This window comes from Mirounga angustirostris, unplaced genomic scaffold (genome assembly GCF_029215605.1).
Source record: "Mirounga angustirostris isolate CCGP_5_RB_7025 unplaced genomic scaffold, mMirAng1.0.hap1 SCAF_7, whole genome shotgun sequence".
NCBI classification, from domain to species: domain Eukaryota; kingdom Metazoa; phylum Chordata; class Mammalia; order Carnivora; family Phocidae; genus Mirounga; species Mirounga angustirostris.
Window position 1 is genome coordinate 40,007,948 of NW_026991715.1, and position 16,120 is coordinate 40,024,067.

The window sequence follows — 16,120 nt, forward strand, 5'->3', positions numbered from 1 at the left end:
AGGGACAGGCTACTCTAAGACCTATCCTGCCCAGGCCAATGCCTCTCCCGGGGGACAATTTCCTCCAGGTATTCCCTTGACTAAGGTTCTCTTGAACCTCAAAGTCAGGATGCTCACCCAGTGCCTGTGACTGCTTTGCCAGAGATGGCTTGTCATAGATGAGGATGACAGGCAAGTTGGCTTTGAGATGTCCTAAGCCCAAAGCAGCCCGCGCCACTTCCAATGTCATGGTCAGCCTTTCCCGTCCTGTGTCTCTGGGGCTGCAGCCGCGTGCCTGAGCCAGATGTAGCTCCTCGGCCTTGTCATCTGAGGCCCCTAGTGAGGGAGAGAGCGGGGCCTGGGAAGGGGTCAACCTCTAATGAATGACACTTGCCTCCAAAATTAATAAGCCTTCTAGTTCTTAGGAAAATGCACTCAACTGGAGTCTCCAGGATGACTAATTGACAGAACTGGTTAAATTAATCAAAAAGGGAAATGAGGATGGGGAAAGGGGGAAGGGATTCTACTTTCACTCTGTGGCTTGGGTCTTGGCTGCTCAGTTGTTAATGGCTGCTAAGCTTGAATGGGGTAGACACTGGGTTGGGGTGGGGGGAGGGCTGGTTTTAGTGAATTCTACTCCTTGTAGCAAGTCTCTGGCTTTTCCCCAGGGTGGGGAGGGGGGCCTGTGTGTTTGTAATCCTGTCATCAGGCAAAAGCATTTTAATAAAGGGCCTTGTCTTTTTCACCTCACCTCCCCTAAAATAAACACTGTTAATTACGTCCCTGATCAATACTGAACCACTTTTGGAAGCTGTTTCAAACCTCAGAGGTTTTAAGATTCATCGCAGCTGTATTGTCGCTGATGTCCTCGGGCACATTCCATCAGAGACCTGGGGAACGAACCGCAGCTTTATTAAGGGATCTAGTGGTCTAGAGAAGTAGGCCTTGGCAATTAAGTTTGTAGATGAGGGTGAAGTACGAGACAGTGGATTTCATGTTCTCTGCAAGGGCAGAGTTAGTTCTGCAATTGGAAACCACTGGGCTGGGGGATCCAGCCGATGGGGTTTATATGAAATGGAGCCCCATGAAATAATCTTTCTGGATGTTAGCAGAAGGTCATGCTCCTTTGCTAGCTGCCAAAGAGCCAGGAAAAGAATCAATTCTTCTTTTGGAAGCAGACAGACCTGGGTTCAAATGTTGGCTCCTTCATTGTGATTCGGGGCAAGTGTCTTCACCTCTCTGTGCCTCATCTGTAAACAGGAGTTACCAGAACCAATCTTCATGGGTTGTTGTGAAGCTTACACCAAATACAGAAGAGCCATCCCCCTCTACTACACACGCTTCGGGACAAAAACGCAATTTCTGATTTGGATTGTTAGGCTGGGCATCAAACCGTACCCCATCTGCAATAGAACCAGGCTGTTTTCCCCATGACTCCACTATTCACTAAAACATCTCAGACTTGATGGCCTCAGGTGTTTCTATCTTTTCCCCAACGACATGAAAAAGTCAGATCATCTTCACACCAGCCCCATGACCGTAGATGTAAGCGCACTGCAGGGTTGGTGCTGACTGTCCCTATCCAGGCAGCCTGCCTTGGTCTCCCCTGGATGAGGGAGTGTCGGGGGTCACATCTTGAGCTGCCAGTGCAGAAGGGCCTGGTGGCTGAAAGAGAATGACTCTATGCAGCAGACTCACTGGTGCACCCGGGAAGGGGCCTGGTGCTGCAGAGTCCTCTGTCCCTGCTGCCCACAACAGCCCTGGCCCCTCACCCTGGCCTTCTCTCCTCTCTTGGCTTACACACCACTGCTCCCCACCCCTCTCTCTCCCCCAGCCCCCGTTTTCCTCTTACTTCTCAGGCGGCTCATACTCAGCCTCCTGTCAAAGACCGCCTCCCCGCCCTCCGCCGCCCCACTGGTGAATGCTTATCTGCCCTAGGCCTCTTTCCTGGACTGTCCGCTCCTCCCCACTCTCCTCTCCTCCCCTCTCCCCTAAGCCACTTCACCCCATCCCAGGGCTTTAAATATCCTAGCAGCTCATGACTCCTAAATTCTCTCTTCAGCCCACACCTCTCTCCTGACGTCCACACTCACGTGTCCACGTGTTGCAGACTTCCCTACACGGGCGGGTCAGAGACACCTCAATCTGGCACATCCCAAAGACAATGCTTGGTCTTTCCACATCAATCTCCTCAGTCTCTCTGTACATCACCACCATGCCTTCTGTTGCTCCAGACCAAAACCTATGAGTTATTTTAGGCTCACCTCTTTTTTTTTTTTTTTTTTTTAAAGATTTTATTTATTTATTTGACAGAGAGAGAGACAGGAGAGAGGGAACACAAGCAGGGGGAGTGGGAGAGGGAGAAGCAGGCTTCCCGCGGAGCAGGGAGTCCGATGCAGGGCTCGATCCCAGGGCCCTGGGATCATGACCTGAGCTGAAGGCAGATGCTTAACGACTGAGCCACCCAGGCACCCCAGGCTCATCTCTTTCTAAACCTCTCCATGCCGGCCTCTCAGCGGCTCCTCTGAGTTCTGCCTCCTCAGGAGATTCTGTATCTGTCTGTCCACTTACCACTCCTTGTGTGCTCCCACCCTGGTCAGAGTCACTGTCATTTTTTGTTTAGGCTGAGGTGAGAGCCTGCTAACTGGTCTCTCTGCTTCCAGGCTTGCCACCCCCTTTTCTTTGAGAACTCTTTTATGGCTATAAACAGAGTACTAGACACTTCTCTGCTTGGAACCGTCTACTGGCTTCCACCTCACTTTAAACAGAATCGAGCTGTTCCGCCCGGTCTACCAGACAACCTCCTCTGGCCTCCACCTGCCTTTTCTGCCTCATCCTCTGCTCCGCGGCTCCGCCCACCAGCCTCCATCCATTGTTATTTCTTCTGTTCTTCCAACACACAAGGTTGTTCACCTGTGAGGGCCTTCATACTTCGATGTTATCTCTGTTTGTCTGCTTCTGACAATTCAAGTCTCAGTTCAAAGGCTTTGCCCCAACACCGTATGCAAATACCTCCACCCAGCTACTCCTTAATCCTGTTTAATCCTACAGCTTTTGTCACTGGGTGAAATGAACGCGTTCATTTATTCACTGGCATGTTTCCTGCCCCCACCCGCCCCCCGCCCCCCACTGGCATATGAGCTCCGTCAAGAGAGGAGTGACTAAGTGTTGAATAAATAGTAGCTGAGTGAGTGATTGCTGGTGTCCTGGTTAAGGGATACAGGCCTGGCTCAAACCCCAGCTCTGTCTCTGGGGAGCGTTTGGTGTTCTGTCGCAAGAAGAACACTTGGTGGCCATCAGAGTATCACCTCCCCTCTTGGTCATCTGTAAAATGTGACTCATGATGGTATGTACCTCACAAGGCTGTCAGGGGGTCTGAGTGAGCCCGCACCTTGGCTTAGTTTCTGGACGTCGTAACATGTTCTCGAAGTCAGCTGAGGTAGTGGCCCCTGACATTACTTCATCGACGGCTGTTGCTGCCACTGTTCCTTTTCCCACTCTTAAAAGACACGCGTGGAAGGGAAGCAGGAAAGCACCAGCATCCCAACCGCAGCTGACATGGGGCTCGCGTGGGCTGGGCGCTGTTCTAGGGCTTCACGGTGCTCTCTCCTGTCAGCCTCACAAGCATCCTAGAAGGCAGGCATTCCCCCGGTCCTATTTTATAGACAAGGACACGGCGGCACAGAGAGGTTAAGTAACCCGTTCTAGGCCATGGGCGCAGACTACCAGTGGACACCAGACGGACTTCCCTCCCTGATGCCGGCGCTGTTTCGGAGCTCACGCGCTAGTCAGTTTAGTCTGGAAGAAGGCACGAGACAAAGCAACACTGTTCTGGCCCGTGCTCACAGGGAAAGCTACGGACTGAATGTTTGTGTCCCCCGTGCCAAATTCACATGTTGAATCCTCCTCCCCAGTGCGATGGTATGTAAGTGGGGCCTTGGGGAGGTGACTAGGTCTCGAGTTCCCATCCTCACGCATGGGAACAGTGCCTTTACAAAACAGAGTCCCAGAGAGTTCCCTCACCCCTCCCACCATGTGAGGACACAGCACGGTGACAGCTGTCTCTGAACCAGGAGGGAGGTCCCCACCAGACACTGAATCTGCTGGGGCCTTGATCTTGGACTTGCAGCCTCCAGAACGGAGAGACATAAATGTGGGGTGTTCCAGCCCCCCAGTCTGTGTTCTAACACAGCAGCTTAAATGGATGAAGACAAGGGACATCCTGCTGGGCTGTGCAAGGCCCCGCCCATCCCAGTACCTAAGACAGGTGCTGTCCGAGGGTGCGTGTGGAGGGAGCCCTCTGTTTCCATTCTGCAGTGAAGGCATCCCTGCGGGGCTCTCCTGTTATCCACGGACGTCAAACCAGAGAAGTACAAATACAGCCCTGGGGGGATGTGGAAGACACGCAAGGGGCCTGCATCTCGGGATTCTGACCTCATCCCTGCCTTCCAGCCTCCGTCTACCCCTACTCTCCTCACGTTGCTGCATTCCTGGTGGGTCTGTACCTGTGGACCGCCTACACGTTGATCCTAATCACCGCCCACTTGCTCCATCTTGAACCGCATCCACAGGTTGTTGGCAAGTTCAATCTCTAGTGTCTTTCAGGACCCCACCCCCCCTTCACCATTTCCATTTGAGGATTTCGCCTGCCTCTTTTCTCCATCACAGCAACTGAGCCTGGGATCCATACCTACCACTGCCCGTACTCCCGATTATGTTCATGTCTTCTGTTAGGCGCTCAATTGTGTCCCTCGCTGCCTGAATTCTTATGTTGAAGCCGTAACTCCCAGTATGTCAGAATGTAACTGTATTTGGGCACAGAGCCTTTGAAGAGGTAATTAAATAACATCACTAGGGTGGACCCTAATCCAATACTACTGGTATCCCTAGCAGAAGGGGAGTTTTAGACAGACACGTGCCAAGCAAAAATGATGTGAGGACACAGGGAGAAGACAGTCATCAGTAAGCCAGGGCCTAGAATAGATCCTTTCTGCACAGCACTCAGATGAAGCGAACTCTAGGGGCGCCTGGGTGGCTCAGTCGTTAGGCGTCTGCCTTCAGCTCAGGTCATGATCCCAGAATCCTGGGATCGAGTCCCCTGTTGGGCTCCCTGCTCAGCAGGGAGTCTGCTTTTCTCTCCCTCTGCCTCTTCCCCAGCTTGTGTTCTCTCTCTCTCTCTCAAATAAATAAAATCTTAAAAAAAAAAAAAAAAGCAGTAAACTCTGTTAATGCTCTGATACAGGACTTCTGGTGCCAGAACTAGAGATAATTAGGTTTGGGGGTTTAAGCCACCCAGTTTGTGGTACTTTGCTACAGGAACTCTAGTAAACGAATCTACCCTCTTTCACCTGTCTTTTCCCATCTGCCCGCCTTTCTGCCACAGATGTTCAGTGAAGCCCTATTGTAGCCAGCACTACACTAAGTATTGGTAATTCAAAGGCTGGTAAGATACAGTCCCTGCCCTCATGCAGATTACATTCTAGTTGGGGGGACAGAAAAAGAAAAGCAAACATCTAGAGATGAATGCTATGAAAAACTAAAGAAAGAAAACAGGGTGATGAGATATACATAGAGTACAAATGAGGTAAAAAGGAAAGTCCTCTCTGAGGAGGTGAGATTTTCCCAGAGACCTAAAAAAATGAGAACAGTCCAGACAAGTGGGAACATGCCGTGAGAGCATTCTAGACAGAGGCATAGCCTGTGCAAAGGTCCCGAGGCAGGAAAGGTGTGTTGGAGGTGCAGGAAGCAGGCCCGTGTGGCCAGACTATGGGGAGCTGAGGTCGGAGAGGTGGGCAGGGACCAGATTCATGCAGTGTACTGAGAAGGAGTTCAGATGTCATTTCTCTTTCATTTCCTAGGTTGTCATTCGTCCCACCTGGCCAGTTTGTCCGTTCACCTGCCAACAGTCATGCATTGAGAAGGAAAAGCATGGTTCAGCCCAGCGGACTGGTACTGCCGTCCACACCCTATTGTTTCAGGCATTAACATCTCAAACTGCAAATGCAACCCCTTGTCACTACCGCCAGAAGGGCTAGGAAAAAAACAGAGTCTGGGAGCGAATCATCCCTTCCAACCCCTGCTGAGTATGCAGAGTGAGGGCCATATGGAAATTAATATATGCAGCTCTGATCACACGGATCTCCTCGGCATTTTGATTAAACGCCGATGGTTATTAAATACTCTCCTTCTCAGAGCTCATCTCCGAAAGCCAATGTTGCTTTTCATTCTGAACTCTGATGAACTGTCTCAATTCCGTTCACACACCTTGGCTGAGCCGTCGTCGGCTGGAGGCTGGCGTTTGAAGAGGATGGAGAAAATCAATATGAAATGTCAGGCGAGAGGTCAGACACAGCTCGTTTTCCTGGCCGGCAGGAGCCAGGGCCGCCGCGGCTGCCGCAGCCGAACAAAGACGGGGAGTGCACTGGAGAAGGTCGGCACTTCGGACGAGTCAGGAAAATGAATTTTGTTTGCTTCTTCATTAGATTAGGAGGCTGGCGGCTGGCAGCTCAGAGCCCTGCTGCTGTCAGCGTTGGGGTGGAGCGTGGGGAGGCAGGGCTGCGGCAGAGGCCCACAGCCGCTAGCTAGCTCCCGGGCTGCTCTGGGGACTGTCCCCAGGCTCTGCCTCTCTAGGGCTGGGTGGCCCAGGCTGCAGGGAGTAGCAGTCCCTGGGGGACCCTGGGTGTGTGGCTGAGCAAGCCTCCTGCTTCTATGGGCCCAATAACTCTTCCCTGTTCTCTCGCAGGGAACTTCTCGGGGGTCAGGTCACAGCTCGGAGGTTAGGGCCTGGGGTGTAGGCTCCTTGTCTCATGCCCCCCTAGCACCATGGGCCTCTCTTTCATACTACTTTTGACAGTTGCAATGTCCTATCTGTTTGTCATTCCCTGATGAATGGATCTTTCTTCCTTTGTGTGAAGGTTAATTTTATGCATCAGCCTGACTGGGCCCTGGGGTGCCCCAGATATTTGGTCAAGCATTATTCTAGGTGTTTCTATGAAAGTGTTTTTGGATGGCTTTAACATTTAAATTGATAGACCGGGTAAAGCAGATTGTCCTCCCTAATGTGGGTGGGTCTCATCCAATCAGTTGAAGGTCTGAAGAGAACAAAAGGCTGACGACCCTCCCCAAATACGAGGGAATTCTTCTGCCTGACTCCTTTGACCTGGGGCATTCATTTCTTCCAGGCTTCGCACTTGAACTGAAAACACTGGTTCTTCTTGGGTCACGGGCCTGCTGGTCTTTGAACTAAAACTATACCATCAGCTTTCCTGGGTCTGTGGACTTGGACTGGAAATATACCACTGGTTCTTGTGGGTCTCCTGCTGTACCACTGTGGATCTTGGGACTTGTGGACCTCTGTAATTCCATAAGCCAAATACTTCTTCTTTTTTTATTTTTTTAAAGATTTTTATTTACTTATTTGACAGAGAGAGACACAGCGAGAGAGGAAACACAAGCTGGGGGGGGGGGTGGGAGAGGGAGAAGCAGACTCCCCGCTGAGCAGGGAGCCCGATGCGGGGCTCGATACCAGGACCCTGGGATCGTGACCTGAGCCGAAGGCAGATGCTTAACCGACTGAGCCACCCAGGCGCCCCCCGCCCCCATAAGCCAAATACTTCTGATAAATCTCTCATACGCATACACATATACGTATATACGAGATATCTATCTACCTATCTTATCTATCTATCTATCTATCTATCTATCTATCTATCTATCTATCTACCTACCTACCTACCTACTACCTACCTATTATCTACCTCCTATTGGTTCTGTTTGTCTGCAGAACCCTCACTAACAAAGACAGGAAGCTCTAAGAGGGAGGAAACCAGGCATGGTTTCACTCACCATTGTGTCTCCAGTCTGGTAAAATACCTGGTGTATATAGTATGTGCTCAACAAAAACTACTTAAACAAATGACTAACAGGGCTTCATATATCTGGAAAAAGGTTTGAGGCTTTAGCACTGTGGCCCAGCTGCAGGCCTGGAATGGGGGAGTCAGGTCGTCTGTGCCCCTTACTGCCTCCTGCATGCCCAGCAGATGCCACGTTCTTACACACATGATGACATTTACTTCTCATGAACAAGCAGCCTGATGAGGCCGTCCTCACGCTTTCTACTTTCAAATGAGGAACGTGGGGCTCAGAAGGATTAAATAACTTGCCTGAGGTCACATAGTAATTGAATGTCGGAGTGGAGCTCTGATTCCAAAGCTTCTGCTTGAAACATTTATAGCTCTGGGAGTTTCTAAGGCCTTGTCCTTTTCCCACCCTTCAGGGTTCAGGGGTCATCAAACCTCACAGTGAGTGTATTCCTCAATATCCGGGTCTGACTCCAAAGCCCAGGCTCTTGTCAGCCACACTGGGCTGTGAGGACACTGGGGCCCCTCCTGCCATCTCCCGCATCCACTGTGGGTCAGCGGCCCTACCGGCCGGTTCTGCCTTCACTCACCAGAGAGGCCTGCCCCCTGAGGTAGCTCATGTCACTCATGACACAGAGCGTGTCCCCCACTGAATCCCAACCCTCTACTCTGCCCCAGTGTGGCTTCTCACCAGTCCCTGTTCCACATACCATTTATGTCAACCCTCAGGCATTAATGCATTTATTGAAGAAGTATTTACTGAGTACCAACTTATGTGCCAGGAGTTGGCAATGTGATGCGAGTAAACAGATTTAGTTCTTATCCTCAGAGGGTTTGTGGTCTAGAGGGGAAGGACAATGAACAACTAGTATCCATGTGCGACGAATGCCAACCTCTGATACTGCTTACGTCGTCACCCATGGTTATTTTTTAACAAATGTTCCTTTTCCACTTCTCTTCCTTCTGATCTCCATAGCCACATCCTTACGTAGGCTATGAATTTCCTTTGTATTGAGATGAAAGCAAAATGTTCTAATTCTCCTTTCTTCCCACCACCACCGTGTTCATCTTCCATAAAACATAAATCTATCTTTCTGTTCTTCAGCCAAATGATCTCAAATCACTCTCCACATACTAGGGACTGTGTTTCTCAAACTGGGCCACACGTACATATCTGAAGATATGGGGATGCACCAGGCAGTACAGAAAACCATGGGATATACACTGAATCTTTTGGGAACATCAATTTTGCTTGAAATCTGGGAGTGGGGTAGAAATGTAATTATTAAACCTAAAATAGACATTTTATGGGAGTACAATGCAAATTCACGTGAAATTTCAGGATAGAAAAATAAGACTTCAAAGAAAATCTGTGGTTGGTTGGCACTTCGCCCAGGATCTCTGGCCTCTGCTGTTCTGTCTGTGTGGGTGGGCGAGGTTGGACTGCTACTGGATGCCCTTCTTCCACTGCAGCCAGGCTCCGGCCCAACCTGCGTGCTCTATGTACTCGGGGGGAAAGCTTAAGAAGTATTGGCTGCCACAGGAGCCAGACTCTGAGTATGGAGTCGGTACTCAATGAATGAACGAACAAATGCATGAATGAATGAATGAATACATGAAGGCATACACGTTTGACTTTGATCTTCAAGGACCAACTTGATACGAACCATCATCCCTCTTTCACCTCTTTCTTTGATATTTGTTTCCCCAAGCCTGATTCTTTGAAGGCTCTATGTAACTTCCTAGCTTCAGGCTTTTGCCCATTCTGTGTGCACTGCCCAGAACACAACCTCCCCCACCTCTTTCCCACCTAACCAGATCCTACATGTGTTCAACAGGACTACTCGCCTCTGCTTTCCCCGTGATGTCTATCCCAAATGTCCCACCCTCCCCTGAACCTCCCAAACCCATCTCCACCACTCATTTGGGTGTTAACACACTGCCTTACACACCGTTCCTGAAATGTTCCCTGGGTATATCTTAGGTCATGAACCAAATTTTAAATGCATCCAATGTAGGAGATGACTTCCCTTTGCAATGGACCCCTCAGAGTTCTCAATAGTAAAAGACACATCACAGATACAAGAAAATCATGCTGAAGGACTAACAAGGAATTTTAGTCTAGATATGTAGTTCTCAACCAGGAGCAATTTTCTCCTCCCCAACCCGCAGTATGGCACATCAGGAGATAGTTTTGGTTGTCCCAGCTTGCTTTGGCCACTTAACCAGTGGGGAGAGTCCAGGGATGCCGCTAAACATCCTACAGTACATAGGACAGCACCGTTCCCCTAAGAACTATGTGCCCCAAATTCAATACTGCTGCTGTTAGAAACCCCTGTCTACATTAGAATATCTTCCTAACTTGTTTCCTTGTCTCTTTTTTCTCCCACTTAGAACCCAACCTCTGACGGGGAGAAATCCTGATCACATCACTCCCCTGGTTACGTCAGTGGCTGTTCACCGACTTCGAGAAAACATTCAAGTTCTTCATGATGGCCATATGATCGGGCTCCGGCATCCCTCCTGAGCTTCAACTCACTTCCTTCTCCAAGTCATTCCCTATGTACCAGCCTTATCACTCACCCTGCAGTTTGGCATGTGTTATGATCTTTTGTGCCTCAGCGCCTTTGCACATGCTGATCCTTCTGCCTTGAACATGTTTCCTCTTGCCGGCTTATGTAAGTTAAGTACTGTTCAAAGATCAGTGCCAACACCCACAGGAGCAAATGTTTATTAATCATCTATCAAGTCCCTGGTTTAGGTGCTGGGGAAACAGCTATGAACAAGACAGAATAGGTCCAAAGAGCTAAAAGTCTAAATAGGCACTCTCCAATAGAACTTCCTGCCATGATGGAAATGTCCTAAATTGGTACTGATATGATAGCTATGAGCCACATGTGGCTACTGAGCATGTGAAGTGTAGATAATCTGAATTGAAATCCGCTATAAGCATAGAATACACAATTGTTAATAGTTCTTTCACCTAGGCCCCATGACAAACTCATGCGATGGAAGTTACTGTTTCACCCATTTTGCACATGAGAAAACAGGCTCAGAAAGGTTAGGGATAGTTGAAGTCAGGCAGCTGAGAAGGGGTGAAGCCTGGCCCTGACCTGGGTCTGCGCGGCTCCAGAACCCACAGTCTGTCTACACACCACCACACTCTACACACTAGCTCCCTTGTGCGATACTTTTCATGCCGAAAGAGCAAGCAAAAATGATCAAAATGACGCAGACATTCACCCCTTTCCTGGCCATACACCGACACAGTCATCCTATCAGTCATGTCAGACAGGGATTGAAATTGGAAACAGACTATGGGAGACAAAGTCTTAATTTCTGGGTCTCCACAGCCAACTGTATGGGCTAAAAAGCACCGAGCAGAAGGTGATGGGGGATAAAAAGAGCTCTGGCCCCCCCTAAACATCTTGGCAGCTGCATGTTACTTAGCCTGACACTAGACATGGATTATCACTGCCTTCAGGCAATTCTTCTCTGGGAGCAGTTTCTTTTCTAGAAAGTTCCAGGCCCATCCTGTCCACCACAGCACTCACTGTCGGTGCCAGCAGGCTTCACTTGCTCACAGGGGTCTTACAGCCTTTGGCTTCTAATCATTCAGTTCCCACTAGTTGGGAGCTACTTCTCTCCATCAATGCCTTGAAAATCAGCATGACCATGGCCTGAGTCTGGCTGCTCCTTATCTAAACCATCCCCTTACTCTGAAGCTTTTCCCTGGTGCCCACTAGGGCCACTGGGACTTCCAGAGTTCTGGTTCCCAAAGCCATACCCTCTCCGGGAAGGCGCTAACCCCTTCCCGCAGGTTTTTTTTTTTTTTTTTTTAATTGATATATAATCGAAACATGACACTTATATTAGTTTCAGGTATACGACATAATGATTTGATGTATATTTACATCGCAAAATAATCACCAGTAAGCCTAGTTAACATTCATCACCGCAGAGAGTTACAAATTCTTTTTCTGGCAAAGAGAACTTTTAAGATCTACTCTCATAGCAACTTTTAAATATGCAGTAGAGTATGATTAACCTAGTCACCATCCCCAGCTGCCATTCGTGATTGTCTGCATACTCTCAGCCTCTCACACGGTCCAGGAGGCCCTGTTAACCGCCAAGATCTGTCCAGAAGCCCCCAGCCCCTCTCCACCTGCATGGCAGCACCCCTGTCCAGGCCACGCTCATCCCCCTGACCCCCTGACGCTCATCACTGTGATCCCCAAACTGGTCTCCCTTCAGGGAACTCCTCAGGCTCATTCTCCCCACAGTAGCCAGGGTGATGTTAAAACATACTTTGCATTGGGTCACAAGGTGTGGCTCGCGTCTCATTCACCTCTGGATTCCACAGCCTTAAGCAGACATTGGTGGAATGGAACTCGAAGGTTCATGCGTACCAAAACACCAGATGTGGAGCGGACTCCTGAGTCCAGCCAACACCTGAACTTGGCTGCCAGGGCGTGTCAAGTGGGGAGGGGCCCCCGAGTCCTCTAGGCTCTCCCCTCCCCCTCCCGCAGGTCTGGGGCCCGGGGCCCGCCCGCCGCGGGCACCCCATCCACGGTGCGCGGCTGGCTACTCACATTTGCTGTGCCTGTCACACAAGGCCGACGCCCTCATGTCGCACAGCCGGATCGTCCCTTTGCTGCTGCTGTACACGAAGCTGTTGCAGTGATGCGGGTGGAACTCGGCCGCTGTGATCACCTCCGTGAGCTCCTCCATGTTGGCCGGCTTAATGTCCACGATATCTGGCACAGGCGGTCAAGGACGGGACCGGCACGAGCGCGCAGGACCCCAGGGGTGATGAGCAGCAGTACTGCCTGGAACTAGTGTAACCTGTGAGCATTAACCACACTCGGGGAATCCTCAGAGTAACCCCGTGAGCACACAGGCGGGGCTTACTGGTCTTGGCGGCGGAGGCCCAGGGATGCCCAGGGCTCCGCGGCATTGTTAGAACTCAGGCCTCCTGGCCCCTTAGGAGCATTTTGTCCTCCACAACACGGAGAACATGTCCCATCGACCGTCAGAGTTATCTGCCCTTGCTATCATACTAGAATGTGCTGAGCTGCAAAGACTTTATTTCTCACCGGACAACAGTGGTGAAGAAGCTAGCCCCATTCCAGCTAAATGATTCAGTTTACCTGCATCTTTCCCCAGACTGCTGGGCTGATCAGTGATATCCAGGGTAGACTGGGAATCCTCTCCCATGAAATCCCTGAGATCTTCTTTAATAACACACCGGTGAGAATAGTGGTGGCTGCTTCTACTATTTAGTGAGCACTGACAATAGGCCCATTCCTGCGCCAAGCAGATGGCGTACTTCAGTTCAGTTAATCCTTAGAACAGCTCTAGAGCCAGTCCTTTCCTTATCCCCGTTTGTCAGGGGTGGAGAGGGGGGCCTGGCCCGTGTCCCATGGCTAGAGGGGCGGCACCAGGATTTCCTCCCAGGTGCAAAACTTGCGCTCTTGAGTAATTATGCAAAATTTCTCTCACCGAAGATACACAGGACCTCAAGCCTCCATAAGCTGTGATTTGCCTTAGAGCTTGGCTGGGAGTTTAAGTACCTGAAAAAAAAAAGCCCTCCAGTGTATGGCGGGAGTTTCAGCCTCCCACGGAATATACCTTTGTTTTATCATCTGTTTTTTTCTTTCTCAGTATTTTCCTTCCTGGTCAAGAATTATTATAACTCTAGGGCGCCTGGGTGGCTCAGATGGTTAAGCGTCTGCCTTTGGCTCAGGTCATGATCCCAGGGTCCTGGGATCCAGTCCCGCATCGGGCTCTCTGCTCCTTGGGAGCCTGCTTCTCCCTCTGCCTCTCTCTCTCTGTCTCTCATGAATAAATAAATAAAATCTTTTAAAAAAAATTATAAAAAAAAAAGAATTATTATAACTCTATTTTTCAAAACCACATCCTTGTATATTGAAATGAAACACTGGGCCTTTGAATTATGGAGGTGCCCCAGTGAGCACAAAGACCTTCAGGAGGACGTCTGGCATGTGGGAGGGAATGGGTCTGTGCCACCCCGGAGCTCGGGGGACCTGTGTGCAGGTTGGGGGGGCATCTGGCTGAGGCTGAGGTGCTGTCTGAGGACCTGAAACTTCCTGCAAAGGAACGGGCCTCGTGACATGGACACTGTCACATGGGAAAGCTGACCAAAGCAATTCCCACTTTTCCTAGACTCCACCACTCTCAAGCCACCTTTGTGACTGCGCCCCATGCGGACATCACCAGCTGGTATCTGCTTACCATGTGTCCTTCTGATTGGCTTCTATTGACTCCCTTTGTTTCCTTAGCCTTGTTTAAGCTGTAAGCCAGTATTCACAAAGTCATGAGTTTAAGGAGCTAGTTTCATTTTAAATACTATACGTGAAATAAATGCGTATCAATTAAAATAAAAATGTTTATGTCTGTGCCAGGAGCTGGTCTATCCTGTTTTGGGAAACAGCGCATTGATTCAACAAGAAGTAATATGACACAGACTGCTATTAGGCTGGGATGGAGGAGAACCGTTTCTGCTTTTCATAAAGTCAGTAGCACAGTCCCCTCCTTAGAGGTACAACTAAACGCGCTTGTATTTTTAGTCACAGCAGCGCCAACATATCCGTTCCCGCACATCACCTGTGTTCCAGCATGCAATCTGGCCCAGTAATGGCTCCGTACTTGGTTGTGCCTCTTTCCCCTTCAATTATCTCTTACAAGCCCCGTCGAGGCTTTCTAAAATTAGTTTGAGACTCAACTAACACTACATTTTACTACAATTTCCCCCACCCAACCCCGATGCAAATATTACTTGGGTCTCCAGAGCATGTGGGTCCCCTGGATTCACAAAATACTACCTTTCAACTCAACTGCTGCCAGAGTTATAAATATGAGTGCAGTTAGCACCACCCGCTGGGCAGTGGGAGGCTGTGCCCCCCAGGAGGCCCCAGGCTGCATCTCCGATGTTCTCTCCTGTCCCCTGCCCCTGCCCTGGGCTTGGTGGCCATGGCGCGGGATGGGGTGAGCAGAGCTTAGTGTGTAGTTGCTGTCAGATCTCATCGCCCTCCGGAAAGAACCTCCATAGCCTACTGTGCCAGGGAGCATGTTTCTCTTTTCCTAAAAATAGGGCAAGAAAATCTGGTGTCAGCTTTCTCAACCTCTACCAGCAGAGCTCTAAAAACAAGCTTAACTGGAAGGGATCTTTGCTGTGTGGGAGGGGGAGGTGCCGCGTCTACTGTTCTTTCTTTCTTACCTAAAAATAAAGCCCCAAAGTCAGAACGTGTGAAAATGAAGTGCTTAAAGATATCTATGAAAGCAGGAAGGAACATCCCCCAGCATCCAGAAGGGCATCACGGGGATGTGCGCATGGACTCTGCTGAGGGCTGCTTCCTCTGGATCCATGCTCCCTCCTTCCCACACTCCCTCGCTTCCTCCCTTCCACTCAAGCTGGACTTCTAAGCCTCCCCATCATCCCTCATCCCCAAGCATCACCCTTTGGACTAGAATGTCTGACTCTCCGGGGTTCAGGGATGACTCGAATCCTCTCTTTAATAACTGCAATGACAAGGACAGCAAGAGGATAATAACCAACAGTGAATGTTTACCGAATGCCATGCACTGTCTCATGTGACCTTCTTCTCAGCCTTATGAGGTCAGTACTATTAACAGGCCTGTTCTCCAGTGGAAGAAGCAGTAGCTGAGGTGAAGTAACCAAGGTCACAGGACTAGCAGGGGGTGGAGCTGGGATTCAAACCCAGCCTGTCTGACTTCAGAGCCTGGGTTCTTGACCACGGGCTGCTCTCCCTCCCCTGAGGAAGGGCCCTTCCAGAAATAGCCATTCCCACTGCAGTAATTCGGGCTCTCTTGAAACTCCCTCTGGCTAATCCCAGAGGGCAGCCTGTGTTATTCTAATTCACTGACCACTTTGGTGGCCACATTTTTCAGAATCAGAATTTGGACACAGCATCTGACTCGGGATTCCTGTGTCCTATGATGTGATAATTATTTTTTTCTTTTTTTGAACCACAGACTGGGACAGAAACATATGGGATTTCTTGAACTGTTCACTGATGGAGGATTTGCTGAGTTCTAAAAACATGTGGGCGGGGACTAGTTACCAAAAATTCAGTGGCTGATAGGGATGATGGGACAGGGTATTTCATATCTGCGTCATCCAGAAACCCAGACCTTTCCTCTTACTCTGTTCTAAAAGGAGATGCACACCTTCAGCGTATGTGGTTTTGCCCTTCAGGTTGGGAGGGAAAGAGAAAAGAGATAAGCAGTGCGTGGCTTCC

At 49.8% G+C, this 16,120-nt stretch overlaps 1 protein-coding gene across 2 annotated transcripts in view; it reads right to left on the bottom strand.

Annotated features, from left to right (window-relative positions):
• Positions 1-16,120, bottom strand: part of PPP2R2B (protein phosphatase 2 regulatory subunit Bbeta) — a 419,321-nt gene that overhangs the window by 34,790 nt on the left and 368,411 nt on the right. For both annotated transcript variants that reach the window (XM_045894786.1, XM_045894796.2), the window contains exon 6: positions 12,431-12,595. In XM_045894786.1, coding sequence (XP_045750742.1) covers positions 12,431-12,595 — 165 coding nt within the window. The remainder of the gene's footprint in view (positions 1-12,430; positions 12,596-16,120) is intronic.